The sequence below is a fragment of the Galeopterus variegatus genome, unplaced genomic scaffold (assembly GCF_000696425.1).
Source record: "Galeopterus variegatus unplaced genomic scaffold, G_variegatus-3.0.2 Scaffold27, whole genome shotgun sequence".
Taxonomy (NCBI): Eukaryota; Metazoa; Chordata; class Mammalia; order Dermoptera; family Cynocephalidae; genus Galeopterus; species Galeopterus variegatus.
In genome coordinates, this window is record NW_007726138.1 from 920,109 (window position 1) to 937,933 (window position 17,825).

Here is a 17,825-nt window from a genome sequence, read left to right on the forward strand (position 1 = left end):
ATTTCTCTGAATGATCTCTTTTTATAGCTTTCCATTCTTGTTTCATAGATACATTCTCTTCTCTCTCTGAGGTATTCGGAAGACAATTAAAAATTTTTTTTCCCTTCCTGAAATATCTTTCTTTCAAATTATTTTTTCCTGTTTCTTCATTTTAGTTTCTGCTTTTCACATTAGAAGTTTTTCTCCAGTATCTCGAAATCTTTCACTGTCCATTCGTCTTTACAAGTGAAGCACTAAAATGCTAAATGGAAAAAGAGTAACAAAGCCTTTGTGTGCCTAGCCAAGCTGCAGAATGGTGAAGAAAATTCAAATGGTTATTACTGGTTTATAAAAATCTATGAGTCTTTTAAATAGTTTGCATAAACTGTAATTGCATTTGACTCACTCAAGAAAAAATGGATAACCTAAATAACTCTACACCTATTACAGAAATTGAACTTGTAGTTAAAAACCTTCCTAAAAGTAAAATTCCAGGCCCAGATGGCTTCTCTGGTGAATTCTATGAAGCATTTAAGAATGAAATCATACCAAGTGTACACAAATTCTCCCAGAAAATAGAGGAACAGAGACTACAACTCATTTATGAGGCCAGCATTACCCTGATGCCAAAATTAGCCAAAGACATTACAAGACAAGAAAACCACAGACTGATATCCCTCGTGAACATAGATGCAAAATTCCTTATCAAATTTTAGCAAAACAAATATAGTAATATATATAAATATAAATATAAAATACTATGACAAAATAGGGCTTTATCCTGGGAATGCAAAATTGTTTAATATTTGAAAGTCAATCAATGTAATTCACCATATTAACAGTAGATGAAGGAAAAAAGTGACAAAATTCATCAACCAATCGTAATAAAAACTGTCAGGAAGCTAAAAACAGAGGTAATTTCCTCAAGTTGAAAAAGGGCACTCATGAAATGTCCACCTTTAGCTAACATAATACTTAGTAATGAAAGATTGAATGATTTCTCCCTAATATCAAAAACAAGGCAAGGATGTCCAATTTTACCAGTTCATTCCAACATTGTACTTGAGTTCCCAGCCAGTGTAATAAGGGATTTAAAAAAATAAAAAAACAGTAGAATCAAAATGCTTATACACGAAAAGGAAGAAGTAAAATTGTCTTTATTCGTAGAAGATATGATCAACATAGAAAATTTTATTGAATCTACAAAAAAGTTATTGGAACTAATAAGTTAGTTTACCAATGTCTCAAAATACAAGGTCAGTACAAAATATCAATTATATCTCTATATAATGGCAACAAACATTAAAAAGCAATGCAATCTACAGTAGCATATATGAATTACACAGGAATAAATTTAACAAAATAAACGTAAGATCTGTACACTAAAAACTATAAAACATGGATGAAAGAAATTAAAGAAGACATAAATAAATGGAGAGAAATACAATGTTCAAGGAGTGGAATTCCCAACATTGTTAACACACCAATCTCCTCAAATTAATTAGTAAATTCAATGCAATCTCAGCCAAAATTCCTAGCAGGCTTTTTTTTTTGTTTTAAAGAAATTTACAAGCTGATTTGACAAATTTATATGAAATTGCAAAGAACCTAGAAGAGCCAAAACAATTTTCAGAATGAAGAACCAATTTGGAGGACTTGCACTGTGTGGTTTCAAGATTTGTTATAAAACTATAGTAATTAAGACAGTAAGGACAGACATATAGACCACGGGAAGAGAACAGGGTCCAGAAACAGATATACGGTCAGCTGATTTTCAACAAAGCTGGGACAAAGTTTCTCTCAATGACTAAATTCTATTTAGGGTCTCCTGTACTCTTTTAGGCCTGACTTTAGGACTTTCCTGTTCATCTCTGCATTGTCTCATTTTAGCAAGAAGCCTGCTAAGTTAGTTTAACTAGAACTCCCCACCCTTGATATTTGACTGGGTTCCACATTCTCTACTCTATCCCAGGTAATGTCTGATCATCATGGCCTGCCTTCAGCAAGAATCCTGGTAGGTCAGTTTAGCCAGACTCCTCCCTTACCACTTACTCTTAGTAATTTTCTATCTACCTCTACCCTGTTCCTTGGCTATAAATTTCCACTTGCCCATGCTACATGTGGAGTTGAGCTCAATCCCTCTCCCCAACTACAAAATCCCACTGCAGTGGTCCCTACCTCTATCACCATGGCCCCTACCTTGACTAAAGACTGCCTTATCATCTTCAACAAGTGTCACTGAATAATTTTTTCTAACAATTGGATACCCGTAAGTAAAAAAATGGACTTTTACCTTTACCTGATACCAAATACCAAAATTAACTTGGGATGGATCATAGGCCTAAATGCAAAGGCTAAAAGTGCAGTATAAAATTTTGGAAGAAGTATAGGAGAAAATCCTAGTGATCTTGTGTTAGATACAGAAGTCTTAAACAGGGACAAAAAGCACAAACGATAAAAGATGATATGTTATAAACCGGACTTGGTCAAAATTAAAAATTCCACTTGACTTGCACCACTGACACTGTTCAAGGTCCCTATTTGATGCCTTCTTTCTATTATGAACCTTAGAATCATACTGCCTAGATTTGAATTCCAGCTGTCACACGCCAGTTGTGTGATCTTGGGCAACTCACTCGACTTCTCTGTGCCTCACCTTTTCATCTATGAAATAGGGATAACAATGGTTCCTTGTCCTGGAAGGATTTACGAGGGCTAACAGTACTTGGCACACACTGCGTGCTATGTAAGTGTTGATTTTTCTCCTTTCGTCCTCTTTCAACTTCTCCCTATATCCATAGGTTAAAAAAAATATGTGATTCTGTATCTTAATAAAAATTATAAGAAATGCAAACAAAGCACCCACAACGGGGAAAGTGCCTTTGTCAGTGTTTGCCTGGTTTCTCTGATTATCTTTTTGATTTCTTTTAGTAGTTAGGTTTGGAGTTTCATATTTCTTCTGATGCCTGCCACTGGGCTACCAAGCCAAGGTGACCTGGCCTTAGGTTTACCATCAAAACAAATGACATAAGGCATAGGAATTCTATACTTTAAGAAAGCGAATACAGAATATTAAAATCCAGACTTATAAAATAATTCATTGCAGGGCTTCTTTAAGCAGTAAGCCTCACTAGGAAACTTAAATACTTATTTACAAATAAATTACTTAAAAAGAACCAGGAAAAAGAAACTGAAAGCTTAAGTGCCAGGAGTCACTACCCAGTAATGTTTAATTAGAAAGGAAGATAAAGCTTATCTGATATATTCCTGCAGCTTGTGGGATTTGTTTTCTAAAAATTCAATTTGCAACCAACTGTTAAGAAAATACCTACTGAAAAAAAGTAAGTAAGGTAGACAAATAATTCGTGTGCGGTGTGTATAAAAAGAGATATATGACTAGCCTGCAGATTTAATTCTCTCCATTGCTAGGGCAATGTCAGCCAGTGCAAATGATAGAATCAGTGGGTAAATGCCAAACAAGCTGACTGCTAATTCTTACCTTTAAAAGAAAACACCTAACCCAACAAGTAGGATCCCCTCCCCCCCAAAAACAAAAATCAACCCCCACCAGTTGAACATATACTAATTTCCCATACATTTAAACAATAGAATCTGTCATGCAGATTCTGTCCTTGAAAGGGTCGATACACGAATATTCCATATCTTAGATATAACTCACAGTATTGTATGTTTTCTTAAGTGTATAAAGGGGTACTCCCATTTACTTTTTTGTCTGTACACAGTAGAGTGAGTGAAGCCAACTCCCATTAGTAATTACCAATGGGCATGTGGCTAGGAAGGAGGGGCAGGTAAGAAATGCTGGTAACTTTCCTCCTTTAGGTTAATTCTGAGGAAAGTCATACCTTTGCCTCCTCTATCAACAAGTTTTAGTCAAGGAGCCTTGAAGTGGGCATCTGTCCACAAGGTAGTCCTGTGGTGGCACACAGAGGTCGTCAGTCACTTTCCATAAAGTGGGCCCCCAATCTGGGCTGGACATCAGCAGGACACCAAAGCAGCTGCATTGTGGCAGCCTCAGAAGGGGGGCATTGTACACAAGGTGGGTGGAGGACACGCCACAGCACAGCTTTGCATGTGGCAGAGCTGCTGACTGCAGAGACGTACCGAGCTGCAGAAAGCCTGCCATCAGAGCTGGGCTGTGCCTCTGGGATCAAAGCTACCACGAACTGAACTGCCAAAGTCACAGTCATACAACATGCAAACAAGCCCGTCAGACACTGGAGAACAGACAACAAATGCTCAAAGTGGAAAGGACTGCAGATCCAGGGGACTACGTTCTCATGCAGACACCATCAGGATCGCAAAGTAAAACATCAGGGGTGGCCTAAGGATGATCTGTGTGTGGCTTACAGACCTCACCGACTGGCTCTAATCTCCCCAATGCCTCCACCACCAGGCATCCTCCCTAAAGCAAAATGGATACTGTGTGCACTTATTACTTTGGTCAATTGTGCCTCTCCTGGTCTGAGACTCTTATCCCCCACCCCTCCCCCTGTCCTGTTGTCATATTCATACTCATCTTTAGCTAAAAAGTTGCTTTTCCAATAAGATTTTTTTTTAATGCAACATTGATTCGGTATCTTTTTGCTGCTGTATCCTCATCCCTAGCCCACATGGCCCAGTCTGTACATAGTATTCATTCATGTATCAAACACCTACTAAGCAGCAGGCACGACTATGGAAGCTGGAGATGTAATTGTGATCAAGACAAATAAAGTCCCTGCCCTCTAGGGCTTTCCTTCTGGCGTGGTGGAGGAAGACAGATATTAAACAACTAAATACATAGCTCTTTATTTACGGTTACGTTAGGTGATCCAATAAGCAAAACACAATATATAGTATGAGACTGATAATGGGGTGGGTGGGGCAGAAAGGAGATTTTTTGAGAAAATGAGAGTTGAACTGAGCCCTGAAGGGAGAGTGGGGATTAACCAGGTTTAGGAGACGCTGGAGAAAGGATTCCAAGCAGACGAAAGCAGTAAAAAGATGGGACCAGGCAGATGGGCAGGGCCAGATCATGGGGCCTGGAAGATCAATTCTGGAGTGTGTCCCTAAAACAGAACACAACAACTGGGATGTAAGTAGGGAGCTGGGAATGATGTCAGCTGGTATGTTTTTAAACGTAACTTTGGCTACACAGATGGCTACGTGAAAGGAGATGGGAAACAACGAAAGGACTAAGGCAATTTAGACTAGGTGCAGTTTGGACAGGACAGGTGGTGGGGTGGGGCAGGTGGGGAGAAAAGGAGACAGATATGAGAGATGCCGTGGAGGCGCACAAGGATGGTGATGGGTGGAGATGACAGGCAAAAGGGAGATGGAGGTTTCGAGAACAGCTCTGACATGTCTATCTAGGTGAATGGTGTTGCCATGTGCTAAGACAGGGAGGAGTAAGTTTAGAGAGAAAAAAGTTGAGATTTCCATTTTAGACATTCTGAGTTTAAGGAGCCTGTGAGACATACATGTAGAGATGTTGAGAGGACAGCTGGATACTCAGGTTTGGAGCTCAGAGGCAAGCTCTGGCCTAGAAATACAAATTTGAGAGTTGTGACAGCACATGGACCACTAGTTGAGGTTATATGGGTGGGATGCACCCCAAGATTCTGCCGGATATCCCTGCTACATGGCACCCCAAGAACTTCCCCCATCACAACAGCTGTCATACTTGATCACCTCATAGTTACTTGTCTAGTATCTACTTTTGTGCTAGACTATAAGCAGACAGAGGGCATGGACTGTATCTGTTTAATCTGCTATAATATTCCTAACATATTTCTAATATAATTTTGTGAGGGGGAGGGGTGGTCTGCCCACAATAAATATTTGCTGAATGAATGAATGAATAAATGAGTTTCATCATGGGTTCTCCTGGATATTAGAGGCAACTGAAATAGAGCCTGGCATTTCTGTCCTCATGTTTTAACACAGCTGAAATGGGAAGAGAGGAGGAGGCACATGATCACAGTCCAGTCTATCGTAACTCCATCTGCTGGTGCTCGCCCTGCACACGAGAACGCAGCGCTCCCCATCACCACGCAAACCACAGCAGCTGCTGCGGCACACAGCCTGCCCCCTGAAAATCTGTGCAAATGTGGATGGCTGATGTATAAGAAATGGAAAGGCAAGGCTTTCACCCTTTCCCTGGTAATGTGCTTGCTACTGCTAATCAGTACTGAAAAGTTCAGAAACATGATAAGAGAATGAAGTTGAAACTCAGTCTTGAATGACCCCAAATAGGTGAGTTATTTTCAAAAACCATAGTTAAAACCTAGGGTCAATTATGATTTTGGTGATGCACATTTTTCATGTTAAGTTCTATGTTCAGGGTGAGGTGTTACCTAAAACTCTTAAATTTGTCTTTGTCCCGTCTAGGGAAAGATGTAAAAACTATTTTTTTTTAAAAAGCAAAACCAAAAATCATTATGAGGGCAAATCTTTAATAAAATCCAGAATAGAGCCTGCACAACTGTGAAAACTATTGAACTTTCAGCAAGTGCTTTCAGAGCTCCCTGATGGTAGCGGACACCTGGAAAGGCCTTCAGCCCTGAGTTTTTTCACTTTGGGGAAGTCTGGGAGAGGGAGCCAGAAGGGAATACAGGTAAGGGGGAAGAGAAGGGTAGGGACAAAGAAATTGAGACTGAAGGGGGCAGAACACTAATGATTTATAACCAAAGGCTTTCTTGATGTCCCAGATAATTTTTGAAATATACTTTCATATTGGATGACCAACACAAAATCTATATTAAAAAAATCCAAGGTCTGTACACTTTTTCTAATGGTCCTACATTATCACTTGCTTTTTAGAAAAAAGAGAAGCCCTTATTCATGCAACTTTACTAGTCTTTATGAGGTCTGTCTACTACTTTGCAAGCCCTGGCTAGTAGAAAATTATAAACAAATGGTATTTTCAAGTGTAAAAAAACATTTAATCACTTGCAATCCAATAAAAGCCAAAACTAAACTGCACTTTATAGTTCTAATTAATAAAAACTTCTAGGTATCCACCAACTGTAGTAAGATTTTATTCCTGAAGTTGTCAATTTAATAGATAAAACTATCAAACATACTTCTTTTATACCATGGCCTAAAATGGGGCGGGGAGGGGAAGCGTTAATTAATAGAATATACTTTAGAAAAGTCTAATAGTCTACCTTCCTCGCTCTCTCCCTTTATTTTTTATTGCAGCCTTGTATCAAATCCACAAAATTGCTAATGAGAACTTGGGATTTTCTGCCAAAAAGAAAAAAAAATTGCAATTGATTACTTTTTAATGAAATTCTCACCCTAAAATACTTGGTTTTTTAGTTTGTAGGCAAAAGAAAGTAGCACCAGCATGCTTCTCACCAATGGTACATACTCAGTGCATTTAGGTCTTTATACTTTACCTCTATCATCTGTGCTGGAGTTTGCCTGACAAACTGCTCAATTATCCCCAAGTAGCAACATATATAACTTTTTCTTGGTAAGAAAACAGCTCAGCAATGACTGCAGACCTCTGCTAAACATATCATCAAGGGCCCAGCAATGGGGACAGATGCAAAGCAAATGTCAAACCCACAGCTCTAGCACAATCTGGACTTACAGAATCTAGGAGACACCATCCCTGACCTCCACCTAAAAGGCCCTCAATGACCCCTCTCTGCTCCTGCCCTTCACAGGTTCATCCTCCTTCCTAACCTCTACGCATCAAATCTATTCTTTTTACCATTGCCAAAGCTGCCTTCTCCAAAATTATTTAGACCCTTCTATTCCTGGCCTTTAGGAAATAAGAAGAATAAAATTTGGGGAGAAAGGGAAAATAAGTTGTCAATTTTTGAGACCTTAAATATGTCTGCCCAGACCCGGGTGATTTAGACATTGAATATTAATCTACTTAGATTCCAAATATTAGCTATGTCCTAGTTTTGGTTAGATGACCAAGATTCTGACCTTGGAGGCATCACTTAGGGAGTGATTCAGTACTCCTGCCCGACTGCCCAGCCATGAAGCTGCCCAGTGACCCTTAACTCAACCTGGTTTGAATCTTCCTATGACATTATTTCATTCCCTTCTGTGGTGCTGACCTTAGTATGTGTCCTTTCTGTTTTGTGTGTTAATTTCTAATCTAGGTTTGACCAGGAATATTCTGCAGCCATGCTGGTTCCTTTGAAGGCCTCTTCTGCTTTTTTCTCTTTGGGATTTGTCATGATTAATTTTAATGTGTCAACTTGACTGGGCCATGGGGAGCCCAGATATTTGGTTAAACAATATTCTAGGTGTGTCTGTGAGGTTATATCTGTATAAGACTGACATTGAAATAAATAAGACTGAGTAAAGCAGATGGGTCTCCCCATGTGAGAGGGCTTCAAGCAATCTACTGAAGGCCCGAATAGAACAAAAGGCTGAGTAAGGGAGAATTCTCTCTCTCTGCCCGATTGTCTGCAAGCTGGGACATCAATCTCAGACTTGAACTGGAACTTAGACCATCAGCTCTCCTGTTTCTCAGGCCTTTGGTCTTAAACTGAAACTATATATAAATAGCTCTTATGGGTCACTAGCTTACTGATAACAGATTTTGGGATTTCTCAGTTTCCATAATCATACGAGCCAATTCCTTATAATAAGTCTACATATATGCATTCTATTGTTTCTGTTACTCTGGAGAACCATGACTAACACAAGACTCTATACAATGTCAACTTTTAGAACTTCCTAGATCTCTTGATGGGCTTGTAACATCTAAGGCCTTTTTCTCCAAAATGTTTTGAAATTTATTTTCTTCTTTTTTTGGTGTCTGGCTGGTATGGGGATTTGAACCCCTGACCTTGGTGTTATCAGCACCACTCTCTAGAAAGTGAGCTAATCAGCCAGCCCTTTGAAAATTATTTTCTTAAAATGTGTGCCAATTGTACCCTTTACTCCTTTCTATGGCTAATATAAGTCCCCCTCTTTTACTATGGTCCTTTGCATCCCTATCATGCCCTTAGTTCCACAGTTTTATATTGTCCCTCTTCTTCTTCCCCCTCCAGTTAGACAGAATCTGCCTTTTTTTGTGAGAAGTACCATAGCCCTTGTGGGATCACACTCTCCTCTTAACCACAGTCCAAGATCTCACACCCTGTTCTTTGACACTGTTTATGGAGCCTACTATTTGCACTGCACATCTTATTTCCCTTCCAACATCTCCTCTTTCAACCAGACACCATAGATGTGCCCATCTATTTCCTAAGTCCACAGTTTCTGATTTAGAACTTCAAAGTCACTAGAAACACCTTCTAAGTTTCCCCAACACTACTGTGTAGTCCCATGTGATTTAAACAAAGAGTAGTTTGAGTCTTGCAAGGCTCCCAGGGACATTTCCTGTTTTTCTCCAGGAAGATAGGCTCCTTCCTGATGTGTTCTGCCCTGACATTTATACATGACAGTCTCTGTTTTCTTCAATAATGAGTCACAAAATATCAAGCCAAGCCACACCCAGCTGGGACAGTGACAGAGGCCTTTCCTCTTACGAGCATCTGCGTGAGCTTCTAAGTATCCCGTTGATTGTGAGCTGCATTTGCTTCTCCATAACTGTTCTCCATGGGGAGCATCCCACACAACATGAGCAGGCAGCGTTTCCCCTTTTTCCCTTCCTCCTCCGTTCCATCGTGTCACAATCCCCCCTCATTGGCTCTGAGCCTCTCTCCCATGGCACTGGAACAGACCCTGCAGGGTCTACATTTCCTGGGTCTCAGGAGTCCTTTTACTCCTCACCACAATAAATATTCTCATTGATTCCCACAAGGACCCAATATTTTTGCTTCTGGATCACAGCAGTTTCTTCTCTATATCTCTTTAGTCCTCATTTCTTTACTGTCTATTGAGTGTCCAGAGTCAACAAAGAACTGGGTTCTCAGAGCACATCTCTCAGAGGCATACAGTGAACACAATCACCCAAAATAATTCTCTCATATTTGAAAACAATTTTGATTATTTGTGTTGCTCTTTTTGTATAAGATTAACCTAACAAAGAATTATCTGGCCAGTATGGGAGAAATATGAGGAGTCTTCGAAATGGTCATGGAAAATACTATGAAAAAACTAAACAGATTTCAAAATTTTTTTGCACCAAAATAAACTCACACTAACTTGTTATAACATGTCTGAACAGGATCTAGTTTGAGGCACTATGAAGGATAAGACATCAGTTTGAAAAGAGCCCCTATCAGAGCAACGTGAATTCTGCTAAAACTGAAGCAAGTACAAAAATAAAATTTATGGTGAAGCTTGGGTGGATGAACGGTGAAATCATTGATGCTTTACAAAAAGTTTATGAGGACAATGCTCCAAAGAAATCAGCAGTTTACAAATGGATAACTCATTTTAAGAAAGGGTGAGGTGAAGCCGCCATGGCAGACCATCCATTCAATTTGCAAGGAAAAAATTAATCTTGTTTGTGCCCTAATTGAAGAGAACTGACAATTAACAGCAGAAACAATAGCCAACACCATAGAAGACATCTCAATTGGTTCAGCTTATACTATTCTGATTGAAAAAATGACAGTTGAGCCAACTTTCTGTTCGATGTGTACCAAAACTGCTGTGCCCAGATCAGCTGCAGACAAGAGCAGAGCTTTCCATGGAAATTTTGAACAAGTGGGATCAAGATCCTGAAGCATTTCTTTGAAGAACTGTGCCAGGAGATGAAATACAGCGTTAGCAGCGTGATCCTGAAGACAAAGCATAGTCAAAGCAATGGCTCCCAAGAGGTGGAAGTGGTCCAGTTGAAGCAAAAGTGGTCCAGTCAAGAGCAAAGCTCATGGTCGGTTTTTTGGGATGCTCAAGCCATTTTGCTTGTTGACTTACTGGAGGGCCAAAGAACGTTAATGTCTACTTATTATGAGAGTGTTTTGAGAAAGTTACCCAAAGCTTTAGTAAAAAAACACTGGGAAAGCTTCACCAGAGTCCTTCTCCACCATGACGATGCTCCTGCTCATTCCTCATTAAACAGGGGCTATTTTGTGAGGGTCTTGATGGGAAATCATTAGGCATCCACCTTACAGTCCTGATTTGGCTCCTGACTTCTTTTTGTTTCCTAATCTTACGTATTTAAAGGGCACCTATTTTTGTTTAGTTAATAATGTAAAAACGATGGCATTGACATGGGTAAATTTTCAGGACCCTCAGTTCTGTAGGGATGGACTAAATGGCTGGTATCATCACTTACAATAGTGTCTTGAACTTGATGGAGCTTATGTTGAAAAATACAGTTTATATTTTTTATTTTTATCTTTCAATTCCATTTTTCCACAAAATTTTTGAAATCCACTTGTATGGCAGAAATCACCAATTCCTCTGAGACAGGAATGAACTTTTCTTGGTTTGGTGAAAGCAGAGTTGGTGCTTGAGTTAAACTGGGGTGCCTGGTCAGGACCTCCTTCCCTTCCACACTTCCAACCACGGAGGGAGACCCAGACCACTGCAACAGAACGTGTAGGGCTCTAAAGAGCAGAGTTTGAAAACCACTGCAAGAACTGTCTTTTCCCCAGGATGAGATGTGTTTTTATTGGGAGAAATCTGAAGGTTGAACTTTGTTTCACATTGATTAAAGCATTATTTACTTCAGCAAAAAAAGTATGATAATCAAAAAAGCACTCTACGAAAGACAACATAATATTATCATATAAAGACAAAAAGATGAAAAAAATAGAGAGATAAAAATATTTTTATGACTATGTAATAAAAGCATAGAAAACAGGAGCCAGAATCTTTGATAGTGGAAATTTCTATGCAAGAAGTGAGAGTATAATCAATAGGACCTTGAGTTTATCTATGATGAATTTCTTAACAAAGATCTAAAACAAATACCTGATAATGTTAAAATTTTTTAATAATTTACCCATATTATGCTTTATTCTTATCTGTATGCTTAAAATGTTTTACAATAAAATGTAAAAAAGATTTGTTTACTATATTTACAACCCGATTTAAAAAAATAATACACACACGTGTGCATTCATATGGAAAAATAATTCTTAATAGAATCTATTCAAAAAATTTTTTTACTTGGTGAGGCTGATGAAAGTTCTTTTTTTTTTTTCCTTTTTGTCTTTTTTCGTGTCCAGCAACGGATCGCAACCCTCGGTGTCGCGCCCGCACCTCGCTCAGCCAGTGAGCGGGAACTGGTCTGCATGTGGGATCCGAACCCTCGGCGGGAGTGCCGCCTCACTCCCAAGCGGCGCACTGTAGCAGTGCGCCACCGGGCCGGCCCCACTGATGAAAGTTCTTAAAATAAACTTTAAAATAAGGTTGGTACTTACTCTATTTTCTTTAGGAAAAAAACAGAGAACAAGAGGCATTGAGATTTAATGACAAATATTATGAAAAAAATCAAATTAGTAACTGGTCACTTGCTGTTGGGATAAAATAAAAAACAACAGTACACCAAAACTTTTATACAGTTTCAGAACAGAAATAGATGGAAAACTTTTTTTAAAAAAAGAAACAAACAAATAAGGATCACATCGTAATCTCTAAAGGAAAATGTTAAATTTTATGGAAAATTTAAAAAAAAAGAAATCAAGAAAAAAAGCAGTAGTGTAATTAGAATCAATAATTTAACTGTTAGTTGTCATTCTTTCTAGAAATAAAGTTTTAATAGCCATATATTTGTATTTGACTACTAAATAAATTTACCATCCCAATAAACAATGCTTTTAAGAAAATACTTTTTGGTTTTTCCTTTTTTGTTTTTAATTGCTTCTGCTAACAATGATAATGAGATGTAAATAAATGGCTTTCTAGAGACAATATTTCATCCAAGAGACTCACCTGGGTTGGTATAAAGCTGGCTTTCCACAGTTTTGCCAATACACTGCAGTTTAATGGCCTGCAGGGAATCGTCCACGTGCATGATGGTCGGGAGGCTGCCCAGAGTGTCCTGCACCAAGTTGGCCACTTCCCGGACATCAAAAAGCTTCAACAGTTCTGAGTACACGGCTGGGAAGGAGCTCAGAAATACAGCCTAAAAAAAGAAGAAGCAATTTAAACCAACTCCCAGATATGCCATGAGAAATAAGCTGTAAAATGTCAGTGAGTTTAAGGACTATGAAAAGTATTGTTGAATGGTAGAAAAATGAATGTAAAATATTTCTGTTACCTAAAGTTAAAAGGGTGAAAAAAAAAAGTGCAGCAGAATAGGACAACTTTTTTTGAAATGTGCAAAGAAGCAATATAATAACAAGTGGGAAATTCTGAAAAATCACTGACAATGACTGGTAAAAACCCCAGAGAATCAGCAAAATGCATCATGACTGAATAGAAAGAATGCTCAACCAATACCTGGACTGTAGTCATTTATATTTCATTCCTTTTGGATCCTTTTTGGAGAAACTTTCTAAAATTCTCATTAAAACTCATTTACCTTTAAGAAATGAAACATATTAATTTCCCAAAGCACTCAACTTATGTTTAAGAAAAAACATAAGATGAGGCAACAGAAGACCTAGGTTATATGTAATCCTTACTAGCTTTACTTCTAATCAACTCTGTGACTTTGGAAAGTCATTTTAGCCCCCAAGCTTCAGTTTCATCGCTTGTAAAATGAAAAGATCATTAAAACACCCCTTAAGTTGCTTCAAGATCTATTGTTAACCAAGAGCTGCGTGCACAAACTAAGAACAATATTTTTTATGTAAATAAAGAAACCTGATAAAAAAAAAAGAGACACTAACATCAAATCCCAAGGGGCATACTTAAAAAATTGGGCTAGGATTGTACATCAAAACAAAGACAGTCTTTTTAAATTCCATAAAAAAAGACCAATGGAAAGAAATCAATCAGCCTCAACTCTACCTATTGAGGGAAGAAGACACTTGTTTCTAAAATGCTGAGACTCCAGTGCAGCCTGGCTTCCCAACAACATCTGATACCACTGGAAAGTAGATCAAGTCTACATGTGCTAAGGATTCAAACGTGGAATCAAATTCCAATTCAAGGATTTTAGTATTTATCTATACAGCAGCAGCAAACACATTTAGAAGAGCTGAGATCTGTTTTGATGCTAGAGCTATCAAAATGCATAAGGTACTATAGTCAACAGCATTTCTTCTTGACTCTTGAAAGTGATACACTTACATGAATATATTTGAAATGAGTAACTTGGTATTCCCTATTAAAGACTATATTTATATAACCTTCATTTCACTTTGTGAAGAGACAAGTCATACCAATAAAGTTAAATAAAATAAAACGAAACAAAGTAAAATAAGCCCAGCTTTCTGATTATTGAAAAGTGAACTAATCTTCCTCAAGTATTCCTTAATTTATCCATTAATTCTTTATTTATAACCTCTCTACTTCAAAAAAGTATCTGAATGTGCCTGCAGTGTAACATACATATATAATAGGACAATTAACAAGGATAAAGGAAGGAGGATCTTGTGAAGAGGACAGAAAGATAACTATCAGGGCAAGCTAAGGGGTGTTACTGCCAATAAAAATAAAAGTACAATTTAGTTTTGAGATTCCTGGTAGCCAAAACACATAGAGAAAGATGATTAGGAATTTATGCAAGGTCTTGGGATTCTACTCCTTCCATTATTCCTTCTTTTCTCCTGGGGATCCTGAGGTAGGGGCCTGTCAATGAAATGGAAGATCAGGAACCAGTGCTCCACTTGCTGAGTTAGCCCTGGGCAGGACTACCAAGGACAGCATCATTAGCAAGCTGGGTTTAGGCCAGGAGACTAAATGAACATCCCCAGTTGGACCAGGATGGACAGATCTGTGGGGCAGCTGTCCATTGACCCAACCTGAAGGATTGCTGGGATGGCTGCTCTGCCTCCAGAAGACAGGATTTACCCTGAGTTGTAGTCCACGTGGAAAAATACAAAATGGAGCAAGGAGATTGGGCTTTAGCCTTCAAGGCAGCCTAACAGTAAACCTTGGAGTAATGGATACTCTCAGATCTGGATGTGGTAGGCAGAATTCTAAGATGATTCCCATGACCTCTGTCCACTGGTGGTGTTCCTGTGATTATGTCATGTTACATGCCAAAATGGATTTTGCAGATGTAATGAAGGTTACCAATTATCTAGATTATCCAGGTGGGCCTAACCTAATCACATGAACCCTTAAAATGAAGAGTTTTCTCTGGCTGGTAGAGTAGTAGTAGTCAGCGAGATTCAAAGCATGAGATGGATTTGACATAACACTGCTGGCTTTGAAGAGTGAGCGGACATGTGCCACATGGCCTCTAGAAGCTAAGAGCATCTCCCTTTGCACCATGTTGGCATTTAATTGAGATTCAGACCAATTCTCCATTCTGCACATTTCTCCCTGTATGAAAGGTTTGGCGACTGGGCATTTTGATATTGAGGTCTCTGGCAAGTTCCTAAAGTGCAGTGGTTGTAATGTTAACTCTAGAGGCCAAAATGACATTTAAAAGAGCCTAAGATGTATCCTTGCCCAGATGGAAGGTGAATCCACCTCTGCAAAGAAGAGAGTAAGAACAGTCCACTAAACGGTTAGAAAAAGTACAGCACTACTGTTGCAGGGTTGGTGCATTTCTGCTATTTTGCCATTATGCATTATGCCTTCCAATGTCACATGGCACCAAATTATAACAACACTATTAAGGATCTAGTTCTGTCTTCTAATCTCCTGTCTTATGTCCTAGTTCTGAATGATTATCAGTCTCTAGTCTCCAGGGAATGGCAAGAGGCTGCTCCTCCATCTGACAGGTTTTTAACAAAGTCATTAGAATTTAAAATGTACAAGAAGGATTAAAAATGTATAGAGAAAGATATTCAGAATTATCTCTCGGAACTTGTTCAAGGCCATGCTATTTGGAAAGTGGATGGATCCTGTTCTTAAGAAAACATGTGGGGCTACTCCCAGTAACAGAATTTGGCAGCAGTAGCTCAGCAATGGTCTTTAAGATAAATCCCAGGATGATTAGGGCTAAATTAAATAAAACAAAACAACGGGCAGTTTAGCTGAGTCCAATATAATGACTTTCAAAAGTTGACAGATTCAAATGCAGTGTGAGGCCTGGGGAAAAACGCCGTAAGAGATGGGCTCTGGTGAGATTCCTTCCCCAAGGCTGATGGTGCCAACTTGTCCAATCAACTGTAGGTGTTCTGGTAACTGGAAAGGTGGCAAATGCAAACCAGTAGCCTCTCCATGGAGGGAGAGAAGGGTGTGAGGAAAGGCAACCACTTCTGCTCCACTAGTTTTCAGAAGCTGGGGATTTTTCAACGTCTGCTCACAAACTTCGTTAAGCTACAAATATGAACTGGAGCTATGGATTTCTGATGGAGAAAACATTCAATTATGCTGTTGCATAAAAATAAACTACACTCATATTTTTCTCCATTCAGCAGAGATGCAAAAAATTACCTGTGACTGAGATAATGCTCCAGACCCTTTGCTTTCTTGTGAAAGAAAGAAACGGACCGACATAAGGAGCTCTTGAATGCAGCAGCGGAATTCCTCTTCGTTTTGCCCACCGGTGGCAAGGGAAAACAGCCTTCGAGATTGAACTATATACTTAAAAATGTATTCTTGTGCCTTAAATGAAAATTGTTAAAAGTTAGCTTCAAGGGAGACCAAAAGCATTTATTTAACAGTGACACGTCATAAAAACCATGGTACAGCGTTAGACTTTTAAATTATTGATTTTAAAAGGCCCTGTGAGATTTTCGAAGGGTTGTTTACTTGGAGGGGAAAGAGCCATTTTTCTCTGATGCCTAATGGGAGAAATGTATAGAAAATTTAAAAATTCTTTACAATTCTTGAGCATTATGAACACTAAATGTTTTTGATCCTCAGTTTTTTTAAATTTAGTCAACAAAGAGAGAACTGTTTCTCAAAAATGATTTTTGCTTTGGTAGGTACTATTGCCACTTAGCATTTTCCTTCAATCAGACCAAATGCTTGTTTCATAAAATGTATATATTATCTATTTTTTTCTACTACCAGAACTGTTACTGGATAATCCCTTTAAGAATTTGTATACTTTCTGAACATGTTTGCAAGGGAGACATTAGTATCTCCATATACAACTAACCATATAGGGCCCAGAGATGGGGGTGGTGTAAAACCATGAGACCCGGTAGAACCTCAGGTTTCCACATTGTGATCCCTGCTACCACCCTATTCTCTCTTAGAATTTAAGATAAGCGTTTCTCAGATGGTCTGTGGCAGGTTGGTAGAAGCAAGACCCGGGGTGTTTTAAGCTTAACTACCTATCCATAGTCTTCTTTCAGAAACCCTCCCTTTCCTGCCAATCTTAGACTTCACGTCAAGTGTTCTCGCCCAAAGGAGTAAGGATTCGATCTTGGGCAGGTTCCAGTGGATGAGACTGGCAAAGTCCCTTTCAAATTTCATCTGCTCTGGAGCAGCCATAAACTGATTAAGATCCTGGAATTAGAATGTCAGTAATATATCATCACCAATTACTGTCTGTATAGAGGAAACCAATTAGCGTAAGCACCACCATGCCCCAGCTCTGTTAGACTACATTATCTGTTATCCACAGCCTGTCCTCACCTTCAGCACCTCCTGGATGTGCTCTTGCCGCTCTGCTTCTGTAATCCTGTCCACATACCACTTGAGCACTTTGATGAGATCTCTAAAATACAGGGAGAAATGTGCAGAATGGAGAATTGGTCTAATTCTCAATTAAATGCCAACAAATCCAACACTTATCTGGATCAATAAAGAGGCTTCTTTTCCCAACAGTTCTCATAATTTCCTGTCAAAATGCTGTCTAATAATTTTACTAAATCTGCCCATCAACATCACTCCCCTTTTGGAAGCTTAAGAGAGAAACAACACTTCCTCCCGTTGCAATTCCCCTCAGTCTGGAC

At 38.9% G+C, this 17,825-nt stretch overlaps 1 protein-coding gene across 3 annotated transcripts in view; it reads right to left on the bottom strand.

Moving 5' to 3' along the window:
* The window catches only part of DOCK4 (dedicator of cytokinesis 4), a 444,210-nt gene that overhangs the window by 108,955 nt on the left and 317,430 nt on the right, over nucleotides 1-17,825 (bottom strand). For all 3 annotated transcript variants that reach the window (XM_008569607.1, XM_008569604.1, XM_008569598.1), the window contains exons 21-23: nucleotides 17,506-17,587; nucleotides 16,354-16,524; nucleotides 12,787-12,979 (exon numbers count right to left, since the gene is read on the bottom strand). In XM_008569607.1, the coding sequence (XP_008567829.1) occupies nucleotides 12,787-12,979; nucleotides 16,354-16,524; nucleotides 17,506-17,587 (446 nt within the window). The remainder of the gene's footprint in view (nucleotides 1-12,786; nucleotides 12,980-16,353; nucleotides 16,525-17,505; nucleotides 17,588-17,825) is intronic.